Consider the following 26255-nt stretch of genomic DNA (forward strand, 5'->3'; position numbering starts at 1 on the left):
TGATGGACTTTCCATGGCACCCGAAATCCAGCACGGTAGCCAGCCCGTTGTGGTGGGGTCGTCATGTACCCTCTAGGTTTTAGCCCCCTGACAACACAGGGATCATACTGCCGATACCTGAGCTGCACCCTTCCCATGTCGGCCAAGGAGTAGATGCCCGTCTCCTTGGGGCATCAGGACTCCTGGCAACGGTCATCCTGCCAGGTGGCCCTTGCTGAGGCTGGGTGGCGCCCGTGGGGAGAGCCCCTGGTCGGAGTGGGTGGTATCGGGGCGGACGTTTCGCAGATGAAACGTCAACACGTATCAGGTCGCTCTGCGGCCGAGTCTTTCAAAAGGAAAGGTACTGTCTCTGGTTCTGGTTCTCCTGCCCTTTCCCCCTTGGCCACTCCCTGGGAGGAGGGACAGGCCCGCCGGCTTGGGGCGAAGTACTTCCCCCGCTATTTGGTCTGTTCTCGAACCGATGGGGGGGACGTTCGCCACCTCCAAGCCCATGTTCTTTGTTCAGCACATCGAGGACATCTTCGGGGAAATCGAGGCTCTCAGTAAGATGCATTCGGGGTCCGTTCTTATAAAGACCACCTCCGCCACACAGTCGGCAGCGCTCTAGGCGTGCGACCGACTATGGGACATCCCAGTGTCCATTGTCCCGCATCTGGCACTGAATAGGACGCAGGGGGTTATTTTTCATCGGGACCTCCTGCTGCAATCTCATGAGGAGCTCAGGGCCAACCTGGAGCGCCCAGGCGTCCATTTCGTCTGGCGAGTCCAGCACGGCCCCAAAGACCGTCGCATCGACACCAGGGCCTTTATCCTTGCCTTCGAGGTGGACGTTCTCCCGGAGAAGGTAAAGGTGATGTGCTACCGGTGCGATGTGCGACCTTACGTCCCGCCTCCTATGCACTGTTTTCGGTGTTTGCGCTTTGGGCACATGTCATCATGGTGTGAGGCTGAGCCCCTTTGTGGCGATTGTGGACGTCCTCTTCGTGAGGAACATGCATGCACCCCACCACCTCGGTGCGTTAATTGTCCTGGCATCCACTCGCCTAGATCCTTAGACTGCCCCGCGTATCAGAAGGAGAAGAAGATTAAAGAACTCAAAACTTTGGATCGTCTCTCTTATTCTGAGGCCAGGAAGAAGTATGACCGCCTCCATCCCGTGACGTTGACCACTTCGTTTGCCTCAGTCGTGTCCACTCCTTCCACGGTATCCTCACCCCTATCCTGTCCCCCCTCCACCTCCTCCCCCCATCCGGGATCTATGCCTCCGCCTCCCAAATCCCTCCCTCCCAAATCCTCCTCCCCTGCGGCCCCTGCCCCCTCTGCGCCAGGGGCCACCCTTCCTCCTCCTCCCCCCCCCCCCCGCCGCCTGAGAAGCGATCCTCTTCTCAGGCGTCCATCGGGGAAACGTTCCGGACCCCAGCTTCTGACGTCCAGTGTTCCAAAACAGACCCCGCGCGTGAGGACCTTCTTCGGGTCCAGCCCACCATCCCTGTGCCTCCTCGGACTTCCAGGAAGGCCTCCAAGAAGAAGTCTCTATCCCCCTCTCCACCCTGGCGCGTTTCGTATGACGCTCCATCCGTGAGTCGCTGCTCCCGGCCGTCCTCAGTTTTGCCGGGACGCTCTGCTGCCAGGCGCTCAGCTGGCCTCTCGTCGGCAAATGATGCTGCCCCTCCTACACAACCCGGGACAGCGGCCGCAGCTGGCGACGACTCGATGGAACAGGATCCGCCTCCCACCGGTTGTAGCGTTGTTCCCTCGAAACCTGGCCCTCCGCGGCCGTCGAGGTGACCAGCTCTTCCCCCGTCTTGTTCCCCCTCTTTTTTGACTAGCGATGGCCTTGTTACACTGGAACATAAGAGGTATTCGATCTAATCGGGAGGAATTACAACTGCTCCTCCGCCTGCACTGTCCGCTCGTCCTTGGTCTCCAGGAAACCAAGTTGCGCCCGACTGACCGTATTGCCTTTACCCACTATACCTCGGAGCAGTATGACCTCACCCCTGTGGACGGTATCCCAGCTCATGGTGGGGTCATGTTGCTCGTTCAGGACGATGTCTATTACCATCCCATCCCATTGACCACCCCACTCCAAGCAATAGCTGTCCATATTACTCTTTCTGCTTTTACTTTTTCAGTTTGTACCATCTACACTCCATCGTCATCCGCAGTTAGTCGGGCTGACATGATGCACCTGATTGTTCAGCTTCCTCCGCCGTTTTTATTGTTTGGCGACTTCAATGCCCATCATCCCCTTTGGGGCTCTCCTGCATCCTGTCAAAGAGGCTCACTCTTGGCGGATGTCTTCAACCATCTCAATCTTGTCTGCCTCAATACTGGCGCCCCGACTTTCCTCTTGGACTCTACTCATACCTACTCCCACTTGGACCTCTCGATCTGTTCTACCAATCTTGCCCGTCGGTTCGAGTGGTATGTCCTTTCTGACACCTATTCGAGCGACCACTTCCCCTGTGTCGTTCGTCTCCTGCACCACACCCCATCCCCACATCCTTCGAGCTGGAACATACCGAAAGCTGACTGGGGACTTTACTCCTCCCTGGCGACCTTTCCGGACCACGATTTTTCCAGTTGTGACAGTCAGGTCGAATACCTCACGGCTGTTATCATCAATGCTGCCGAACGTTCCATTCCTCGTACTACCTCTTCTCCGCATCGCGTTTCTGTCCCCTGGTGGAATGAGGCTTGTAGAGACGCTATCCGTGCTAGACGACGTGCTTTACGCACCTTTCGCCGCCATCCTACGTTGGCGAATTGTATTGGATACAAACGACTCCGAGCGCAATGCCGTAGAGTCATCAAAGACAGCAAAAAAGCTTGTTGGGCCTCTTTCACGAGCTCCTTTAACAGTTTTACTCCCTCTTCTGTCATTTGGGGTGGCCTGCGCCGGCTGTCGGGCATTAAGGCCCACTGCTCGGTACCTGGCCTGACCTCAGGTAGTGAGGTCCTTGTTGATCCTGTGGCTGTCTCCAACGCCTTCGGCCGGTTTTTCGCGGAGGTTTCAAGCTCCGCCCATTACCACCCTGCCTTCCTTCCCAGGAAAGAGGCAGAAGGGGCTCGGCGACCTTCCTTCCACTCGCTGAATCTGGAAACTTATAATGCCCCCTTTACTATGCGGGAACTCGAACATACGCTTGCACTGTCCCGGTCCTCTGCTCCGGGGCCAGATGCCATTCACGTTCAGATGCTGGCACACCTTTCTCCGGCGGGCAAAAGCTTCCTTCTTCGTACCTAGAATCGCGTCTGGACCGAAGGTCAGGTCCCCGTGCGTTGGCGTGATGCCGTTGTTGTTCCTATACCCAAACCCGGGAAGGATAGAAACCTTCCTTCTAGTTACCGCCCCATTTCTCTTACAAGCTGTGTCTGTAAGGTGATGGAACGCATGGTTAATGCTCGGTTAGTCTGGATTCTTGAATCTCGACGGCTACTTACCAGTGTCCAATGCGGCTTTCGTCGCCGCCGCTCCGCTGTTGACCACCTTGTGACCTTGTCGACATTCATCATGAACAACTTTTTGCGAAGGCGCCAAACGGTAGCCGTGTTCTTCGATTTGGAGAAGGCTTATGATACCTGTTGGAGAGGAGGTATCCTCCGCACTATGCACAGGTGGGGCCTACGCGGTCGCCTGCCCCTTTTTATTGATTCCTTTTTAACGGATCGAAAGTTTAGGATACGTGTGGGTTCCGTATTGTCCGACGTCTTCCTCCAGGAGAACGGAGTGCCTCAGGGCTCCGTCTTGAGCGTAGCCCTTTTTGCCATCGCGATCAAGCCAATTATGGATTGCATTCCACCTAATGTCTCGGGCTCTCTCTTTGTCGATGACTTCGCGATCTACTGCAGTGCCCAGAGAACATGCCTCCTGGAGCGCTGCCTTCAGCGTTGTCTAGACAGCCTATACTCGTGGAGCGTGGCAAATGGCTTCTGGCTCTCTGAAGAGAAGACGGTTTGTATCAACTTTTGGCGATATAAAGCGTTCCTTCCACCATCCTTACATCTCGGTCCCGTTGTTCTCCCATTCGTGGAAACAACTAAGTTTCTAGGGCTCACATTGGACAGGAAACTTTGTTGGTCTCCGCATGTCTCTTATTTGGCGGCCCGTTGTACGTGTTCCCTTAATGTCCTCAGAGTTCTTAGTGGTTCATCTTGGGGAGTGGATCGCACTGTCCTGCTTCGCTTGTATCGGTCCATAGTCCGATCAAAGCTGGATTATGGGAGCTTCGTCTACTCGTCTGCTCGGCCATCCCTCTTACGCCGTCTCAACTCTATCCACCATCGGGGGTTACATCTTGCGACCGGAGCCTTCTACACTAGTCCTGTCGAGAGTCTTTATGCTGAAGCTGCCGAATTACCATTGACCTACCGGCGCGACGTACTGCTGTGTCGGTATGCCTGCCGGCTGTTGTCCATGCCCGACCACCCCTCTTATCAGTCCTTCTTCGCCGATTCTCTCGACCGTCAGTACGGGTTGTATGTGTCTGCCCTGCTGCCCTCCGGAGTCCGCTTCCATCGCCTGCTTCGACAATTGGATTTTGCCCTCCCTACCACCTTCAGAGAGGGTGAGAGCCCGACACCACCTTGGCTCCAGGCTCCGGTTCGTATTTATCTCGACCTCAGCTCACTCGCAAAGGAGGGTACTCCGGCTGCAGTGTATTGCTCACAGTTTCTCGAACTTCGTGTTCGACTTGTCGGTCACACCTTTATTTACACTGATGGCTCCAAAACTGACGATGGTGTCGGCTGTGCCTTTGTCGTCGGGGCCACCAACTTTAAATACCGGCTCCTCGACCAATGTTCCAGCTTTACGGCCGAGCTTTTTGCTCTCCATCAGGCCGTTCAGTATGCCCGCCGCCACCGCCATTCATCGTATGTACTCTGCTCTGACTCACTCAGTGCTCTTCAGAGCCTTGGATCTCCCTATCCGGTCCATCCCTTGGTTCAACGGATCCAGCAGTCCCTCCATTCTTTCGCTGATAATGGTTCTCCTGTCAGCTTTCTGTGGGTTCCCGGAGTGCCTGGGAATGAGGCTGCAGATGCTGCAGCCAAGGCTGCAGTCCTCCTGCCTCGGCCAGCCTCCCATTGTGTCCCGTCATCTGACGTTCGTGGGGTTGTTTGTAAGAGGCTTGTGTCGTTGTGGTGGGATGCTTGGTCATCCCTCCAAGGAAACAAGCTCCGGGCAGTAAAACTGCTCCCAACTGCTTGGACAACCTCCTCCCGACCATCTCGGCGAGAAGAGGTCCTTCTGACCAGGTTGCGGATTGGGCATTGCCGGTTTAGCCACCGCTACCTGCTTTCCGGTGACCCAGCCCCGCAGTGCCTTTGTGGTCAGGCATTAACAGTGCGCCATGTTTTATTGTCGTGTCCCCGCTTTAGTCAATCTCGTGTTGTCCTGTCCTTGCCATCTACATTACCGGATATTTTAGCTGATGACGCTCGAGCAGCTGCTCGTGTTCTGCGTTTTATAACTTTGACTGGCTTGTCCAAAGATATCTAACTTTTTTACTTATTTTATCTGCATCTTTGTCAGGACTTTCTGGTGTCCCCCCCTCCCCTTGAGTTTTACTAGATTACATGTGCTCTAACAACTGTGACTGGACGCTAATGACCTCAGTAGTTGAGCGCCCTTAAACCCCACCAAAAAAAAAAAAAAAGATTTTCTGTGTTCTGTGAATAATTTCATGGAATATAGATAGGGATATTTTATTCTACCATGTTGGTGTTTCTTGCCAATCCATTAAATTGAGCTTGAGAAGAAAGATTGCCTGTATTCCTTTGCACAAGCTGTTAGTTTCCACTTATCTTCATGCTGTGGGGGGTGGGGGTGGGGGGTGGAGGGGAAATCAAGTAGTATGATCTTAAGAATATTCATGGTTCCACCCCAAAAATCCATAACCCATTCCTTGAAAATTTTGTAGAAGGATTGTGCAAGATATCTGCTTGAGGTGTTTTTTTTTTTTTCCACACATACTTTGAAGAGCAATAAAGTTCATAATGTTCAGGTGCAGAGTGGAGCCTGTCCAGGATACGCAAGAATGTAGGCATCTGAAGGGAGATTCTTTAATAAGAGTTAATTAAAATTTGACTCGGTATGTTCTTTGGATGGAATGCATTTGAGTTCACCCAAGTTGGTCCATTCAGGCCATCAGCCAGTCAAGGTGGTCATAGAGAAGATGCTACCTTTAGCATCTGAACAAAGCCTGAGAATTAAGGAGAGTAAGAGCAAGATCACATGCTGGTACCAAAGTGTGCATCCAATCTAGAATCGACACTACTGACAAAAAGCCAGAAGCCAACAAGATTCCTCTCCAAAGCTCATTACTGGCTACCCACAGCCGCGCACAGGAACAAACTGTGCTGAACAACCCTACTTGGCATGTATACCACAGCAAACTACACTTGAACATAACATGACAATGCATACAAAGGGGGACCGGCTGAATTCGCCAGATGAGCTTAAAAAAAATTAATTATTTAATTAAAAAAAGGCTCAAGTAAAAATTACAGTTAGTCATTTGCAACACTTCTATGACTAATGTTAGAGGACGACTTGGAGAAAATGTTGCAAATTAATGTGGCCTTTAGACACTGGGACTAAACTCTGAAAGCAGTATTTTGTTTTGATTCTCTCGGTTGACTTTAATCAAAAGTTCTAAGCATTGAAGGACATGAAAAAAAAAGAAAAAAAAATTGAATTGAATTGAAACAAATATTAAAGCTTTCAATGTGAACTCATTTAAACTTTACTGTGTTGTTAGAAGTGGGTTGAATTTTTGAGATCACTTACTCAATGTTAAATCTATAACATATATACATAAAAAAGAATTGAGGGAAACAGTACTAACATTGTGAATATTGCTAAATCATTAAAATTCTTGAGGATTATGCCACCGATAACATAATCTTTACGTGAACAGTCCTAAATGTGAAAAGAGTATAAATATTAATCTGTTTTCTCAAAACATTAACAGACAATAGAAAACTAAGGCCTATTGGGGTCAGTTCTTAAAAACCGTTATTGTAGAACCTAACACTCAAAGTTATATTAGCACAATTATTTTGTAGCAATTCCATGGAAATAATTGTTAAATGAAAATTCAGCTTGGAATCTGCGCACCAATTAAGCTAGTAAGTTCCCCACAGGTAAGACCCTAACTTGAGTGGAAAAATACTACAGCAGTGATTTAAATCTCATGGTAAGTTGGTTAAATTGTAATTACAGATGACAACTAACTGAACTCATTAGATGCTGAGAGTTACAATACAATGGGATCTCGATCTGACAAAAGTGAGTTCCTTTTTAATCACCGTTAATAAGTACAAAAGACAAGATTATTTAGAAAGCATATGACCATACTCATAGCGACATAGTTCTGGATATAAACAAACATAGGTGTTACAATATTCCTGTGTACAAATCAAAATGCAGTGCCTGAAATTAAACTGTCATGGAGTTAAACTAAAGTACATTGAGGTGTTAAAGTTGAACAGTATGTAAAACACACAAATGCAGTGTAATAGGAATCAGGAATCATAACTTCAGGAGTAGTGAGAAAATTATGCAAAAACATAAGTGTTGGTGCTATTTGAAAAATAAGTTATTAGGAGGTATCAACAAAGGATAAATTGTTCTGTGAAAGTGAATGAAGGTGATTATGATAGCCAAGCAAATTTTAAAATGTATGTAGCATATACATGGTGAGGATCACTGTTTTTCAAAGAAAATACGAAAGTTACACTAGCAAGAGGATGGATACAAAACAGCCATAACTGTTAGTGACACTCACATTGTTATCTCACACATATATGTTGAAGTTGTGTGACTGGTTAAAGGAGAAATAGTTATCTTTTACTACTGAAAACCTTCTTCACTAAAAGCAGCACACTTAGTCATGTGATGATTCAATTGTAATAAAGGTATGAAGTCTAAAGGAATGAACTGTTAGTGCTGCCACAATAAAATAGGTAGGTTAACACACAAATAATTCAGTATCATAGAACAAATGTAAAAGTAAACAGGTGTTCATAGCCTGAAATTATTTTAAATACTAAGGAAAAGTGTAACACTACAGATTTAGCATTGAGACAAATTTTATTCATTGTAAGTACCAGAAGGGTGAATTTCAGAGAGGAGAGGGATGCAAGGAAGGTTTACAATACCATCCTACAGTTGCTCCTAATAATTGTGGTTAGTAATTGGGAAATGAGAGGGGGATGGAGAGAGGGGGAGTGATATCCACTGTTGGATAAAGGTTGCCCCTACACCAGACAGAAATATCATTTCAATATCGGTTTGGAGAAGGCCAGAATATACAATGGTTATTAACTAGTAGGAAGTGTACCCAGAGCCATGTCATGAAATTTCAAAACTATTTCACCATTCGCTGGTGATGGTGATTTGTAAGAGTGGTTGCTTAATAAAAAGAGTCATTTCTTGTGAAACTGGGATTCATTTTTGTCTAGAATTAAAAGTATAGAATTTTAATTATCAAAATGACATGGATTCTAAACCTTCCATTTCATTCACATTGGAAGCTGGGTTTTGAAAACACACTTCATATTAGTGAAAGCACTTCATGCCATAGTACTCATCTGTTTGTTTCTTGTCAATCCTGTACTTGTTTTAAATTGCCCTAAATAGAAAAAGCTTATTATATCATTCTATTATGAAAAAGATAGATTGCTCACGTGTAGTGGAGATGTTGAATTGCAGACAGGCATAACAAAAAGACTGTAAGTAAATTCAGTGGAAAGACCTCCTTCTGACACACACACACACACACACACACACACACACACACAGTGTCTGTGGTTTACAAGACAGCAGTCATGCATGAGAGTTGTTTACATGAATGTGACTGTATGTGGTGTCTTTCAGAAAAAGGCCTTTTGTCCGAAAGCTTACTTGTTTAGCAGTCTCCCCTGTCTGCAACACACTGTCTCTACTATATGGTGAGTAGCAGTCTATCCTTTTCATAATTTTGTCATTATTCCATCCTGGATTTTCTATTGTTTGTTAGATGGTTCTATTCCATTATTAATTTATACTATTTCCTTATATGATTTGATGGTTATAAATTATTTTAATCTCTTTGTAATGGTTTTTCAAGTGTACTTGATACTTGTTTTGTGAAATTATTCCTTTGTTGATGAAGCTTAGCTATGCTTGAACAAACAATAGAATATCATCATTAAAATGTAGGTAGTTACACTAGGTTCCATTTTCGCATGTTGCTTCTTCACTTTCCCAGTTTAGAGATTTGGAAACCACCTCTAGAGCTGCTGAGAGTATTTTTGACGATGTAAAAGTTGTAGCATTGATGTATATAATCTCCAGTATGCTAACATAGGTTGAATCCCTGCCTCGTTTCTCAGAAACTACGAATCTTGGGCAAAGCCGTAATCCATACTTATTGCTCTATTGTATAATTTCATTCAAAACTTTAAAATGGCCCATTGTGTAATATTCTCATCTAAAGCCATCTTGTTCCTTTGCTTGATTAAAACCCTATGTTTTTACTGTGAGACTGGTGATGATTTTAGAGAGTATCTGGTACTTTGGGGGAAGGAGGTGTAGAGGTTTTAGTCTCTTTTTCTTGTAAAGAAAACACAAATTGTGATAAATATACTGACTGGCATTGATGTTTACAGCTGTTGTATTCAGCAGTTCTAGGTTGTTTGTAAAATCAAAGTTTCACACATATTCTCCGTATGAGCTGTTCATCTAACTCCTTTTCTCAGTGTGATATATAAACTGTACTTAATTTTTTGAACTCTTCAAAATTGTTCATCAAACTTTTACTTAATTATTTATCCATACACAGTGTTCTCTAACAACACTGCACTGCACTGTGCATTTGTTAAATACAATACATTGTTTGTTGCATGATGACAGCATATGAAGTCATTAGACACGCTACACTATAAAAAAAGTTTTAAAAAGAAAAATATCTTTGTGAATATGCAAACTGTGGAGTAGAGCTAAACATATATCCATCAGTTTACTACCAAGAAGAGATCTGTAGTGGACAGAATGTGGAAGAAGACCAATTGGAAGGTTACAAACGAGATGGAAAGACGGGGATGTTGTGAATTGGAGAGTATTGTAATAGGAGGAAATGCTGAACAATAAATTGTGGAGAAAACAGGAGATTGGAAGAGCCTTTGTGAATAATCTGCACAAGTACAAATATTTCAGGAACAAAGAGAACAAGAAATATTTTTTATAGATAACAAAATGTTACTGTGTTTCAGGAATCACTGAAGGATGCCCCAGAGCAGCAGCAGCCATATTCCCAGTTAGCAGGTCGTATGGAGCATGTCTGCTCTCAAATGGCTGAAGTTCATTTGGAGGAGGCTCTTGGATCTCAGCTTGTATCAAATCTTTCTGACCCACATAATATGCAACATAAGTTAGTATCTTTCTGTACTGGTGGTAAATATCTAAATGTTTAATATTTTATGCTGGGAGATGTTAAGACACTGTTTGACAGAACTGCTGTCCAGTACTCATGTTTGGGAGAAGTGTCAGTGCTGCCAACACACATGTATATGAGTACATAAATTATGGTGTCTTTCAGGGGACTTCCCCGGTGGGGGTGGGGTTGAATTGGGGAAAGACAGATAGCAGACTCCAGGATGAGAGGGACCCCTCCTGTTGCAAGAATGATCTTTGCCTCGTCTCACCTTCATAACAGATGGGTGCTTGTATCAGTTGACAGTTCTAATATTTTCCATATGAAGGTCCAGAGATACCAGCTTTTAAGATAATCATTATAAAGATTTTAGCATACAACCACTGATGTTTGGAAGATAATCCTCAGCAATGCTTTTCAGGAGTAACGCTCCATCCTCTGGCTGTCCAAGTTGATCCTACATTAATTTGCACTTCAAACACACACAAGGTCAAAATTTAAAAACAGATAACATTATTTGAACAAGAAGTCTGTTTTACGTAAAAAAATGGTGTGATCAGATTCTCTGCTGTGGTTATTCATGTCACTGCCAGTCTACCAAAGGATTCCTTCTGTAAAGTCGTATCAGCTGCTTCTTGGTGAACTTCTAGTTCGTAAATGTGTGTACAACTCTGACAGGTTGCACTGAGGCACCAGCCTTTCCCCAACATTCCAAAGCTGTTACAAGGCCCAGGGAGAGACGCTATACCAATGTTTATCTATACAAAATCATTTACATTTATTGTACTAACTCCCTGAAAAAATAAAAAAAATCATTGAAAAAGGCATTACCAATCTTACCAGTTTGTACATTAAGTACATCATCAGACTTAACCTAGTGGATTGCTGTTTAAGCTTCCTCAAGCTGCTTCTTTATAAATTTAGTGTATAGAAGCTTAGTGAATGGTGTCAATAATGTTCCAGTGAGTGCAGCAGATAGGTTAAATGAAATAAACGTTATTAAACAGATAGCACTAAATAACTGGTATGATGTGAAGACTGTAAATTATCTTATCTGTATTGGCAAGAAGAAACAGGAAGAAGAAATAGCAAGAGATAAGATCATCAATACTCCATATTTTGGAAAAATCACAGAAACTGGTGAACATGTTTGGCCATACATTGTCCAGTTGACTTTTACAGCAAAAATTTAATGAGATGTAGTTTATAGCATGAGGTTGCCAAAAGGCTGGTGTTTATAAAATACAGTGGGCATCGTGTGAAGTGAAATATATAGGACAAACAAATAGGAAATTTTCAACAAGATATAGGGAGCATACAGACGCTCCCAGTCTGGGCAACTACAGCAGATTGGTGGCTGCCAGACATATTTATGAGACTAGGCATCTCCTTAAAGACACACGTGTGCGTGCGCGCGCGTGGGCGCGTGCACGCGTGGGTGCGTTCGCGCGTGCGTGTGTGTTTGTGCGTATTTTCGATGAAAATGTTGAATGAGATTTTCACTCTGCAGCGGAGTGTGTGCTGATATGAAACGTCCTGGCAGATTAAAACTGTGTGCAGACTGAGGTCCCGAGTTTGTCTTCGTCCACACACAGTTTTAATCTGCCAGGAAGTATGATGAAAGCCTTGTTTGCCGAAAGCTCACTTTCTGACACTCTCTTTCTTGTGCCTATCCATGATTCAGGATCACCTCTATATGGTGAGTAGTAACTCAGAGATTATATACATCATAAAATTGATACAAATATAATAGAGGGAAACATTCCACGTGGGAAAAATATATCTAAAAACAAAGATGATGTGACTTACCAAACGAAAGCGCTGGCAGGTTGATAGATACACAAACTAACACAAACATACACACAAAATTCAAGCTTTCGCAACCAACGGTTGCTTCATCAGAAAAGAGGGAAGGAGAGGGAAAGACAAAAGGATGTGGGTTTTAAGGGAGAGGGTAAGGAGTCATTCCAATCCCGGGAGCGGAAAGTCTTTCTGCTCCCGGGATTGGAATGACTCCTTACCCTCTCCCTTAAAACCCACATCCTTTTGTCTTTCCCTCTCCTTCCCTCTTTTCTGATGAAGCAACCGTTGGTTGCGAAAGCTTGAATTTTGTGTGTATGTTTGTGTTAGTTTGTGTATCTATCAACCTGCCAGCGCTTTCGTTTGGTAAGTCACATCATCTTTGTTTTTAGATATAAAATTGATACAAGTAGATAAGAAAGAAAAGAAACTTGGTGTGCTTGAGGAACTTAAAATATCAGTGTTAACAGTTTGTTTGATACTATACTTAATATACAGTCTGGCAAGAATAATGATCCCTCTTTCGATGGTTTTTTGGAACTCTCTGTAGAGCATGATTTTGCATGGATAATTATAGGTATGATGCTTCTCCATGTACTCTGCAACATCTTTGTAATGTTATGGAATAGCTGGTGGTTCAGTGCAGCCTGTCAGAGCCTTACACATGTTTACTAGCTAGTGATGCACGGAGATGAAGCTGATGTAACCAGTGTTTACCACTTTACAGAAGGAACACACTGGCGGATGGGTGATAACATAGATGAGTGGTTCACAGAATTTGGTGTTGGCATTTTTAAAATAAGATGAGGACTATATATACAAATAGTTTTATTTCCTTATTTCAACCTTGCGTGCTTTTAAAATTGCATGTTTATATAAGGTTGCCTGAGACAACCAGATGATGAGCTTGACTCCAGAACCGCATTGCTGAGGATTATGTTCCTAATATTAGTGGTTCTATGCTAAAGTATTTATAATGGCAGTTAACTGTTGTCTCTTATTGCCTTTAAAACTCTCAACAGCTCCTGATTGTTCAAATTTATCCAGCTTCCAGCTCCTTAATTTCCTACCTGTCTGAGATTTATTCAGTTTTAATATGCAGTCCACAACCAAAGGCCAGTTTCAATATCTGCTGTTGGAAATGTTTTTTAGTTTAAAACCTCGTTTTTAAATACATCTTAATAGTGTATAACCATCTTTCATGTTTCTTAAGCAAGTGTTATCAGTGATTAAATTATGTCCTGTACAAAATTAAATCAGGTGGACTTCCCTATCAGTCCTCTCATGCAGTCTGTGGTTCTTCCTTTTTACTTCTTGGCTTCTTTTTTTATTATTGAATTCCAGATCCCATCACAGTTAAATTTTCTTTTATCTCATCATACATTCTTTCAGCCTCTTCATCTGCAGAGCTAATAGTCATATAAAGATGGTGTCTTGGTGTCCATCTCGGTTATGGTAATAATGTCAGTTTGCTATTCATAATAGTGTACAAGCATTCTATTTTGTTCACTGTTGGGTGTATGCCTGCATTATCCCTGTTTATTTTGTGTTAGTAACCCTATATTCACCTTACCAGAACTTCTGTTCTTCCTACCACTGCACTTCACAAATTCTCACAATATCCAACTTCTACCTCCCCACTACATATACTAAATAGCCAATTCAGTTTTGTTAGTTAAGTCATGCTACACTCACTGTAACTCATCTTGCTGAACACTGTATATTGAACTGGAACACCAGAAGATCATAAAGAAGATATGTACTGGAGACTACATCAATTATGTGAGAAGAAATTGAAGAGTAACATGACATGGCTTAAACCTCAGAGCAATTTAATTTCATTTCATATTTTGAAGGTTGTCACTTCACATCACTATCGTTATTTACCATTTTTCTTTGTGCAGATTCTGAACACACTTCAGAAGCATCTCAGATGTTCCTTCTTTTGACGATGTTTTATGTTTTTGGGGAAATACCCTTCTTGTAGTTTGTACTGACCTAAAGGTCATTCATATTTTGTTAATTTTGGGTGCATTTTAAAGCAAACTTGTCGATTATCCATCTGAGAAGCTCTGCTGATATGCGTTTTTTGCTTTCAGCTTGGCTACTTGTTTCCTGAAACTGGAAAAAACTTCTTTGTGGCATTAGTGATGAAACTTGTTTTTAAAACTCCAACTGCTTTGCTTAAAATGTATAGCGTGCTATTGCCTAGACAGATCTGTCAGCATATGTTAAAAGGTTTAGCCTAAGATAACATTAGATTAGTTTTTGTAACAGACCCTGCTGAAGTCTATACACCTACATCAGTTGTGGAATACGTGTGACATGTTTGCAGTACAGGCTATTTTGGCAGGATGAAATTATTTCACCCCTTTTTTAATTTGCTTTGCGACAGTAATAACAAACCACAGGTGAAGTGTATGACTGGTTCATATAAGATGTAAAGCCTTTTTCTTAAGGGAACCTCTTCAGGATAGCTATACCGTGTGATTGTTCTGCCCCATTCCCACCATACTCTAATTTGGACAGTGTAGCTACATACATGGAAGAGGATGATGACGACAACGCCAATGCCAGACACGTAAATTTCATGTCGTTGATCACATTGTTTCCAACTTTCTCCAGATACTATTTGGCTTCATTGTATTTTGTCTTTGCATTTTTATAATAATGCTACCCAGTGAGTGATTTGTCTCAAGTTTTATGATTTTAAATATTTCAGATGTCATGAACGATGAAAACCAATAGCTATTGAGAGATGCTGTTACACAAGTAGTTACTTGGACAAATGAAGTTTTGGCACTATATTCCATCAAAGTTCAGCATCTGAGGGAATCTTTATTGTGTATTCACTTTTTCTGTGCTGCAGGTGCTCAAGCAAAGCTACCACCATACAGCTGTTGAAAATACTATCTTATGCAAGCTATGTTGATAGTGAGGAAAGTAGGAGAATTAAAATTACCATTATCTCCAAAGTCTGCGAACTCTTAGTCCAAATTGGGCTTTTTAAAGTCTCCTCCTGAACCAGATACAGTGGTTACATGCGTGTAATATTCTCAGTTTCAGTTGCATGTAATATTCTCAGTTGCGCCTTCTGAAACATGAATAAAACAATCAGAGAGTCAGTTTTAACAAATGCAGTGGTCAGAAAAAGGTAAAGAAATGGTTGATGTTCTTCTTTTATGTTCTGGAGACAGAAACAATTGTGTATAAAAATGTGCTCCAAGACATTTGTGTGTTTTGACAGTTCTGATTTCAGTTTAGTAGAAGCTTTACAGTTGCAAATGGTCTAAAATTTGCTTATGCGTGCTAGTTTCAGTAACCCATTCTTTTCCCTTTCATCATCAATTACAATAGATGCACCTATCCTCATTGTGGCTTAACTTTTTATCATTCTCAGTTGTGTGTAATGTTATGTTGTTAATAGTGATGTTAGTTTCATCTGTGTGTTACAGAAGGAAACCAGTTTTATCATTTCACGAATGTTACACCTTTAATTTTGAAAGACATCATCAATTATGTGTGTACTATTTTGTTTCATGTGCTAGGCACTGGACTTTCAGGTTAGAAATGCCTCTGACATTATTTGACTTACAGTAACATAAAAACAGTCTAAACTCTTATTTACAAGGTTTGTTGTGCTGCTCTATATAAGCGCTTATTTTGCTGGTAATGCATCCATTTTGAATCATCACTAGAACATAAAAACACTGTTTCTTTGTAAGGATGAAACACACGACATATAATTAGTTGCTTACAGTTAGTGAAAATTGCAACATTAAGATGGAGACAGTTGTTTACAATAAAATGTACTTCACAGGTTGAGGAAGTTACAATACACAAATGATGAGAATTACAGAACTGTATATACATTTCTACTAAGAATTCAGTACAGTGAGAAGCCACCACACATTGCAAGTGGAGCCTCTAGACAGCATGGTATGGAATCGGAGAAGGCTTAGAGTGCTGTCGGAGAAACACTGCCACATGATTTGTACGCATGTCAGCAAGCTTAACAGTGGTTGTGGGAAGACCACAACGAATAAATTGCCAACTGACCATATCCAGACATGTTCAATTGAGCTACCTGCAGGAGGGGTAGTGCCTCAGATTCTAAAACCTATCTGGTGTAGAGGTTGCTGTTCAGATTCACAACACATAGTAGGTGAGACTGCACACTATAGCTGCTCTGTTCAGATTTACTCACATGCTGAAATTGGATCGTCTAATCTCAATGAGGCATACCAGCACCTGCATGTATTCACTTCTTTTGATGTCTCTGCACCAACTGAGTATGGTGTAACACTGTACTATCCAGTCTGTCAAGAGGTCACTGCTGGGCCTACATGCCCATCATCTCTCTACAGTCTTTGACTTATTATGGTTCTACTGTTCTACACATCCTCAAATTTTGGAGTGATTCAAACCATTCTTTCTGGGTGTTAAAATTTTCACAAACAGTAGTGTAGAGAGAAATAACATGGCAATTATGAACCATATATGATTTATAAATAGTGGAAAACTTCAATCTGCCAGCACTTTATCAGATGATGATAGAGAGAACAATGATATTGTGATTCTTCAGCTTTTACCAGCTCACTTTATGTTGAAATAGTAGACAAATGAACTGCCAGATGTAAGTTTTCAATAGGCATAATATTTTGGCAAATGATCATGTTGCGGTCACTAGGTGTGCTAATGAACTGACTGACTGGGGGCCAGCACTGAGCTCTCCTGCTCTCCTCCCTCTGATCAGCTGTTCTATTGGCCGTCTGTGCCCAGAATCCCTTCCCCCACTCCTCCCACCAACGCAGTGCTCTGCCCTAGGTTCGCGCCCAGATGCACATACTGGTCGTACCTCTGCTTTTCCTACACCTGCCCCAACATCAGTTTGATGTCTGATATCTCATATCTCAATTCTCTTCTTGACCATTCTAAAAGCAAGGTCTCATGCTGTACTCAGGGGGATGTACTCATTATCACGATTTATTGACAGTTCCCTTACAAGAACCTGAATAGATTGCTTAATGACACAGCCATGGTAGTTAGTCTGTTTCAAAACTTTGGTGTGGCATTGGCTAAGTATCTCGTAGACCCCCAGATTTCTGTAGTGTAAGGTTGTCTGTCACACTGCCAAACCGTGCCCATGTTTTGGCTGGTTTGCAGAAGACTGTCGTCATTTGGTGTTTCTGCAGTATTCGTCCTATCTTCCCAGGTAATGCACCACAAAAAGGAATAAATGCAATGGCAGTGTCCTCATGAGAACTGTCTTCTGGTTCCACCAGTTGCACAGAGTGTGTAGGGTGTAGGGCTCTTGCAATTTGCCACTCCTTGTAGCTATTCTTTTGGAAAACCACTCTCAGATGTTAAAGTTCTTTGTTGATACTTTAGGTATCAGAGAGGGTGTGAGCACCTATGTACCAACATTTTGAGCATGCTGTTCTACTGAGCCAGCTGGTGACAGCTGACCGCATGTAAGTGTATGTCAGTGTGTGACGTCTTCTGGTTCACGCTGTGGCCCAAAGTGCTGTCTGCTCTTCTTTTAAACAAGGCATCCAGAAAGGAGAGCACTGAATCCACCTCAACTTTCAAGGTAAAACTGATGTTCTGTTGTATGGAATTGAGATGTATAAGGAAGTCGTTCAGCTTCTCTCTTCCATGTGGCTATATGACAAAGGTTTCATCTACATACCAGAAGAAACAAGTAAGTTTTCATTGGGCTAATTCCAGGGCTTCCTCCTCAAAATATTCCTTATACATATTGGTGACACCAGGTGAAAATGGGCTCCACATGGCTACTCCTTCAGTTTCCTTGTAGTAGCCACAATCAAAAAGAAAGTATGTCAACATCAGAATGCAAAAAGATTGGTCACCTCTGCCTCAAATTTCTTTCCAATAAGTTCTGAGGATTCCTGTAAAGGCACTAGTTGTCACCGATATGTATATGGATTATTTCAAGGAGGAAGCCCTGGAATTAACCCACTTGAAACTTACTGTTTGTTCCGGTATGTAGATGGCACCTTTGTCATATGGCCTCATGGAAGAGAGAAGCTGAATGTGTTGCTTACACATCTCATTTCTGTACACTAGAACATCCATTTTACCATGGAAGTCGAAGTGGATGGAGTACTCCCCTTTCTGGTTAAAAGACAAGCAGACGGTCCCAATGTGTACCGGAAGAAGATGCACACTGAACTATACTTACATGCAGACAGCTGCCATCACCCAGCTCAAAGGAACGGCATGCTCAAAACATTGGTACATAGGGCTCGCATCCTCTCTGATAACAGGTGTATCAACAAAGAACTTTAACACTGCAGAGCACTTTCCCAGAAGAATGGCTACAAGGAGTGGCAAATGCTGAGAGCCGTACATCCTATTCTCTCTTTACAACTGGCAGAACCAGAAAAGATTCTCAGGACAACATGGCCATTGCATTTATTCCTTTCTGCGGCACGTTATCTGGAATATAGGACCTCTGGAAACACCAAGTGAAGAAAGTTTTCTGTCCGCCATCCAAAACTCGGACACAGCTTGGCTGTGTGAAAGATGACCTTGGACTTATCAGATACCTTGCCAGTGTGCTAAGACATACATAGGTCAGATGGTGGATACTGTTGAAAATCATTGCCGAGAGCATGAACAGCATTGCAGTTTCCAGGAGCCTGACAAGTCAACAGTTGCAGAACATAAGCTGACGGAATTACATGGAATGGACTATAACGATACCAAAGTTATGCAACAGACATCCAACATCTGGGACTGCATAATTAAGAAGCCTGTTGAGATTCTAGTAAGGGAACTGTCAATAAATTGTGGTAGCAGGTAAATCCTGAGTAAGGCATAGTACCTTTCTATTAGAATGGTCAAGAAGAGAAATAAGATATCAGACACCAAGCTGACTTCAGGGTGGAGGAACAGCAGAGGTGCCACAAGCACACGCATTTTGGCACGAACCTAAGACAGAGAACTGTGTCGATGGGAGGAGTGGGATAGTGATTCTAGGCATGGATGGCCAATAGAGCAGCTGATTAGGGGGAGGAGGGGCAGGAGATAAGACTGGCTCTGGCCTCCCATTAATCAGTTCATCAGTGCATGTTTGTTTGCCGACATTGTGCCTATCGGACCTGACATCCAGCAGTTCGCCCGTGAGCTATTTTGACAATGAGTACTGTGTTCCATATTCATCATTGTTTCTTATCCATAATTCTGGAAATATTATAGAATGGATCTGAGAACATATGTGTGGTTCATGACAGAACATATATATTTAACAAAATAATGTATTGAAAACATCCTTTTTGCCCACATGACTAAAATAACACTAATATTTCTTTTTTCTTTTTTCTGAAACTAGAAAGCTGCTTGCAAAACTAGAAGGCTTGTGTCAGACAAATGCAGATGCCACAAAAGTTAAAACAAACAAGGAAGATCAAAGTATTTCTGAAAACGACAGCAATGGGTTGTTGTATCAACTTACCTACCAGCCTGAGCAGGCCCGCCTAGCCCACACTTCTCGTATTGCTGATCTGGATCAGCGGTTGCATCGTTTGGAAACAGTACTTGGCCCAGAACCAGTAAAAGCGGTTTGTTTTTTTCATTTGCTATAAAACTCAGAAATTGCAGAAAAAGTTAATGTGCTTAGTCTGTATTGTGATGGGATATTAAAGATGTGAATACTTATCTTTAACAGTCAAAGTTTGAGACATATTGATTTTTCACTAGCTTTGTGTGCTAATGAATAAATATTTGTAAACTGTTTTGATGTATTCTATCCCATTATGACTTTGTATGAGTGCTTCATCAGCAGATAGATCAGTGTAGACTGACACGGGATAAGGAATATATAATTTTGTCCTTTTTTTCCACTATGGTTCTTCTGGAACTTCAAGAATTACCTAGTTATATTTACTAAAAGGAAATGTATCATGACATTCATTAAAATGACAATGTTTAGACTCAACAAGCTGGTCTTTGGTGGAGCAACAGCATTCTCTTGTAATCTCTCTTAAGAATTTCTCAATTATATCACTTTCTGAATAACAATGACTGCACAAAAACTAAATTATTGTGAAGTAAATGCAGAATTTTGAAAAGTTTGTTCCAGAATTAAGAACTTCACGTTGTACTCACAATGGATTTCCTACCCGGTGTTTTATACTAATCTGCACTGTTTAGTTTTACATTAAAGAGCATTTCTTAAACTATTTTTTGTACATGGTTGTCATAATTGTTCAAACATTTGTCATAGTGGAAAACCAACTTTTCTATGCCCTCATTATAGAAAGATGCCGCCGTCGAAGACAGTCACGCCTGAACACCATTTTTTCTTAGTTTTTTGTCTGTTTAGTTCCTTCCAGAGGTGAAAAAGTCAGTGTGGTACCAGAGAAAACTTTGGCACACAGTTGAAAACAAAAGGCATGGAATACTTGATTCATCACAATGTGTGTCGTCATTTTGTTGGTGTCACTCAAAACTTTATTCAACAATTCGGTACGTAGCAGTTAGATCACCCACTGTACAGCCCTGATCTCATACCGTCTATCACTTCTTCTTGAACCTGAAGTGTGATTTAGGAGGAAGGTGCTTTGATAGTGGTGGTGACACAAAAATCAGCGTTCAGCAGTTACTGTCTTTGCTGATGGCATCTTCCTCTCATGAGGGATAGAAAAGTTGGCTTCCCATTGTGACAAATATGTGAGCAAGGATGGCAACTATGTAGAACACTAGTTTAAGAAATGCTCTTTCTTGTAAAAATAAATTTTGGTTCCAAATAAAGTTTTTGAGTTTTTTTCCGAAGCAGTACTTACTTTCTGGACATGTCTTGTTTGATGGCATACAAAATGTAGTTCATTGATCACACTCTTGGGACTCTGGAGTGGAATAAAGTATTTTGCTTTTCATCCATTTTTCAGTGATAGTTTTCAGTTTATTTATTGGCACTGTGTAGGCACTTTTGGGATAGTTTATTGAAGTTGACAAGGCCAAGATATTAGTAGCAGTTATGGATCTTTGCATGCCTAGCTTAGTGCATGTTAATTGTATGTGCACTTCTTGTGTTATACTTACGGATTAACGTTCTTATGTCATACTTGTGTTGGTTTCCTTTAAAAATGGAAGGCAGATACAGACATTTGTTGGAAGTAATCTTTACATGATTCACGTGGGCTGAGTCATGCAGTGAACCTGATAACTTTCCTTTTACATTTAAACAGTAACTTTGAATGCACAGAACTACTTCATAGTAGTATTCCTTGATTCAGATGAAAGTGGAAGACTGCAGAATAGCATACTATTAGACTTTTCAACAACATTGCTCCACGGCATGTACTAATCTGCCTTATACCTTCCCTATGCGAAATCCTAATAGCTTTACTGTACAGAGTATTCAGATGAAATCTCTTCAATTTTATTGTTATTTTTCTGTTGTACTGACTTTGCTTGAAACCTGGCAATACTTAGCTCCATTGCTATCCCCATACTGTGTTGCACATTTTTGCTATTGGTATAAAGTGAGGAGTGTTATCTGCATATTGCACTGTATCACATGATACAATTGTAGGTTTATTATTTTTTATGTAAATAATGGATCGGGAAGGTCCAAAAACAGATCATGCGATTAAACCTGTTGTAACTGAAAGACACTCTGATTTTTGATTACTTATCCCCATTCACTCTTTCCTATTATCCAAGTAAGACTGCATTAGACATAGAGCATTTTCTCCCACTCCTTAGTGGTGTTTTGTTGATTAGAAATCGTAATCAGATGCTTTTCTTATGCCCAACAGTGCTGCACAGCTTATGTCTTATTTTTCAAAGCAGTTATATGCTTTTATCATCACGCTCTCGTAATATTAGCTCATCTTCTTATGTGTACAGCTTTCTGTTGTTTTTGATATTATATGTACAAATGAGGCTGGTAAATAGTTATCCATAAATGCCACAGCATTACAATTAAGCATATGCTATGCATGCTACAGTTACTACACTGCATGAATACCTTGCTCCAGGTGGGTCTTACAACACAAGACATCGGTGGACAGAGAGATGCTCCTAATGGTCTGTTGGAAATAACTCAGCAGTTGAGTGCTCGTGTTGCACTTCTGGATAATTCTCGTCTTGATCTGGCTGAATCCCGGCTTGCAGCTCTCTCTGCCAAAATGGATGCACTAGCTGAAAAGGGGCAGACTGCAACTCAATCTGCTGACAGGGATGCTAAGGTAATACCATTGATTTGCTGATGCCTTTTTAAATGGTAAGCCATTCTAGTGCCACAGAGCATACCCTGCACTAGGAAGCAAGCTCTGGTTGTAGTACAAGTGACTTTCACCCTATGATAAAGTTTCTGTTTTAGCACTTAGAATTGCTGAAAAAGTCTGCAGCAGATCTGCAAACATCTATGGCTAGGTGTTTTAACATGCCACAACTCAACACATGGTATATCATAGTATTGCAGGTGTATAATGTAACTGGATAGAAAAAAATCTACTTACCACATGGTGGCAGGAGAACACACACAAAAGGAGGTTATACTTATGCAAGCTTGCAGAGCCAGTGGCTCCTCCTTCCAGCAGAAGGGCTGAAGGGGAAGGAAGAGGGGTGAAGGAAAAGGACTGAAATGTTTTAGGAAAAGAAGTAGATTTTGGATAAATCACCCAGAACCCCAGGTCAGGGGAGACTTGCCAGACAGGATGAGAAGGAAAGACTGACTGACTGGAGAATGCACCAGACGAGATTTGAAGACTTGAAAGCTTAAAGGTGACAGACAGGGTAGTATGCAAGGCAAAGATTGCTGCTAAAACATCGTGCACAAGTTAGTATAAGTGAAAAGCGTAGTGAATGGTACGTAACAGAGATGGGAGGGGTAAGACAAAAAATAGATACATCAGAAAATGAAAGATGTCCTCACTGAAGGTCAACACACCTCTGGCCACATTAAATCTACAAACAAGCAACAGTACTTAAATTTTGACAGTTGCCATTCTTTCCATGTCAGACGTTCCTTACCATACAGCCTTGGCATTCTAGGCAAATGTATTTGTTCGGATGCAGACTCTTTACAGCAATACACTAAAATTCTCATCTGGGCCTTCACTGGATGTAATTACCCCACCATCCTAATTCAAGAGCAGATTTCCCAGGCCATCACATCCAATCCTGGTACTACTGATCCTTCCAAACAACTTCGGAGCACACCACTTGTCACTAAGTATTATCCTGGTCTTGAATGTATTAATCAGCTACTTAGACGAGGCCTTGGCTTCCTAAAATCATGACCTGAAATGAGATCCATTCTGTCTGAGATTTTGCACACAGCACCTGGAATAGCTGTTTGTTGCCCTCCCAGTCTCCAAAATATCCTTGTCAGATCGTATGCTCCTTCTGCACCATCTCCTTACCCTATGGCTCCAACCCCTGTGATTGTCGCTGCTGCAAGACTTGACCTATGCATCCTCCTACCATCACCTCTATCCACCCTGTAATTGGAAAGACATACTATCAAAGGGAGAGCCACCTGTGAAATAACATGTCATATACCAGCTGTTATGTAAACATTGTTTGGTCTTTGATATCAGCATGACTGCCACAGTTATCAGTTAGGATGAATGGCCATAGGCAGAGGGTGTAAACTAGAAACACACACTATCCTGTTGCAGAGAACACTCTACAACATTACAATCATGACCTCAGTACCTGTTTCGTCGCATGTGCCATCTGGATTCTTGCCGCAGACACGAATATCTCATAACTCCAACAGTGGTAACTAATGCTACAACATGTCCTTGGTTCTTGCCATCCACGTGGGCTTAATTTATGTTAACTTCTAATGTCTCCGCTTTTCTTCTCAGTACTATTTCTTTCTTTACTCCATTTAATTTTTTACATCTTTCATTTTCTGACCTGTCTCTTTTTCGCCATCCCCTTCCCACCTTTGTTACATACAGCGCACACTTAGCTTTTCACTCATAGTAACTTATGCACGATGTTTTAGCAGTACTTTCTGTCTTGCATATTACCCTGTCATCCACCTTTAAGCTCTCGGGTTTTCAAATCTTGTCCGGTGCAGTCCTGAACAATCAGTCTTTCCTTCTCATCCCATCTGGTAAGTCTCCCCAGACCCGCGATTCTGGTTGACTTTTCCAAAATTTACCCCTTTTCCTGAACCTCTCCCCTTTGACCCTTCTGTGGGAAGGAGCAGCCACTGGCTCTGAAAGCTTTCGTAAGTATAACTTTCTTTTAAGTGCGTTTTCTCCTGCTGCCACTTGGAGGGTAGATTTTTTTATCTACTCAGTTAAATTATATTGTCAAAAATTAATTATTTTTGATGTTATAGAAATTTGTTGCATTAATCCATAGAGATTGTACCTTGCATGACTTATGCCTAATACAGAACTTGGTTTGTGTACAGATTTTTTAAAAATTGTTTAATTTTTCCCAGATTATGGAATTGTATGATTTGGTTAAGAAAAGTGGTGACATGTCTCAAATGCTACCACAAATTGTTGACCGCATGTTAGCTCTGGAAACGCTTCATCATCAAGGTAATTTCACTGTTTCAGAAGTTTATGATTTAATGTGGCAGTACAAGTAGGCAATATGACATCTGGATTATGACTGGATTTAATTGTGCTTTTTGATCTAACTGTCGTGTGTGTCCTTATTTTCAGCTGTTGATTTCAGCAAGTCATTAGGTCAGTTAGAACTAATACAGCAGCAGATAACAACAACACTGCAAAATAATGAAGACCTAATAAAGCAAGTTCAGCAGACCTGTAGCCAGAATTTGGAATCTATCAAGAAGAATCTAGGTAACTTAGATGCGAGAGTGGATGCTTTAAAAAAGAAATGAAATTTAATTCTGTAAGATGGATGTACTTTTCTTTACTGTTGTAAAGATGCACCATAAGTTTCCAGTCTATTTATTACATTAAAAAGTACTTATGCAAGAAATGAAATAATTTTGTGAAAAGCTTCAGCCACATTTAATTTTTCCAGGCGGCAATTACTGTCAATAATGTAACAGTATTGTGAAAAATAATATTTTTCTTGCTTGTAAATGCAAAACAAGATAAAAAGCTTAGCTTTCATGTTTGTAATATTTCCACTAATAAACTATTATTTAAGAAAAGACCAGAAAAAATCCTTGTGTATCATATGCTGTTTTCCTGTTGTTCATGTTGAAAGTTTCTTATTTACTACTTTTATTACATTTATTATATAGGCCACACGCCCATCAACCCACCTGAGGTTCAGGAAAAAATACTTGGTTGCTTGACCATTGCAGAAAAATATTTTATACCTGGTGGTTGAATTCCCTAATGTTTAGTGGGCTCAAAAACATTTTTAAAAATTTTTTTCAGGACACACACACACACACACACACACACACACACACACACACACACACACACACACGATTTATTATTTGTATTGTCTGTAAAAGACATCCACATGTAATGAAACTTTGCAGTCATTTCAGTTACTCAAAATAAATTTGGGGAAACAGACCTTGTTTTACACAGTGTTCTCTTCTGTTTTGGTTTCCTTTTACATATCCGTTTACACAGAATCTTTGTCAGGTATCTCAATGGAATGCTGCAAGAAAATCGATAACTAACAGCAGACGATAATGACCGAGAAAAATAAAATGGGTACATTGTGACCCAGTTAAATCACGTACTAAACATAAGTTAGCTTGTAACTGCGTGCCAGTAACCTGAATCCATTTTTTAGAAATTGTTATTAAAAAGCAATTCCTGCACTATTTACACAAAATTTGATGATGATAAATGTCAAGAATGAAGAATTTCTTTTTAATGGAGTCCTCTAACTCTAGACTTAGGAATAATAAAAGTAAATTGTCAGTGTCAGTACTGAGCATTAAAAATCAGAAAAAACGAAGTTTGTGGAAAGAGTGAAAATTTCCATTCCCAACTTCCCTGTAGCCCTTTGAGTGTGTGTGTGTGTGTGTGTGTGTGTGTGTGTGTGTGTGTGTGTGTGTGTGTGTGTGTGTGTGTGTGTATGTGTGTG

At 41.7% G+C, this 26255-nt stretch overlaps 1 protein-coding gene across 1 annotated transcript in view; it reads left to right on the top strand.

The window, feature by feature from the left end:
- LOC126475144 (dynactin subunit 2) overlaps positions 1–25353 on the top strand; it is a 50813-nt gene extending 25460 nt beyond the window's left edge. The window contains exons 5-9 of the mRNA XM_050102757.1: positions 10264–10421; positions 19582–19810; positions 22235–22444; positions 24664–24766; positions 24893–25353. Of these exons, the coding sequence (XP_049958714.1) occupies positions 10264–10421; positions 19582–19810; positions 22235–22444; positions 24664–24766; positions 24893–25074 (882 nt within the window). The 3' untranslated portion in view covers positions 25075–25353. The remainder of the gene's footprint in view (positions 1–10263; positions 10422–19581; positions 19811–22234; positions 22445–24663; positions 24767–24892) is intronic.
- Positions 25354–26255: the final 902 nt, after the last annotated feature.

This window comes from Schistocerca serialis, chromosome 4 (assembly GCF_023864345.2).
Source record: "Schistocerca serialis cubense isolate TAMUIC-IGC-003099 chromosome 4, iqSchSeri2.2, whole genome shotgun sequence".
NCBI classification, from domain to species: domain Eukaryota; kingdom Metazoa; phylum Arthropoda; class Insecta; order Orthoptera; family Acrididae; genus Schistocerca; species Schistocerca serialis.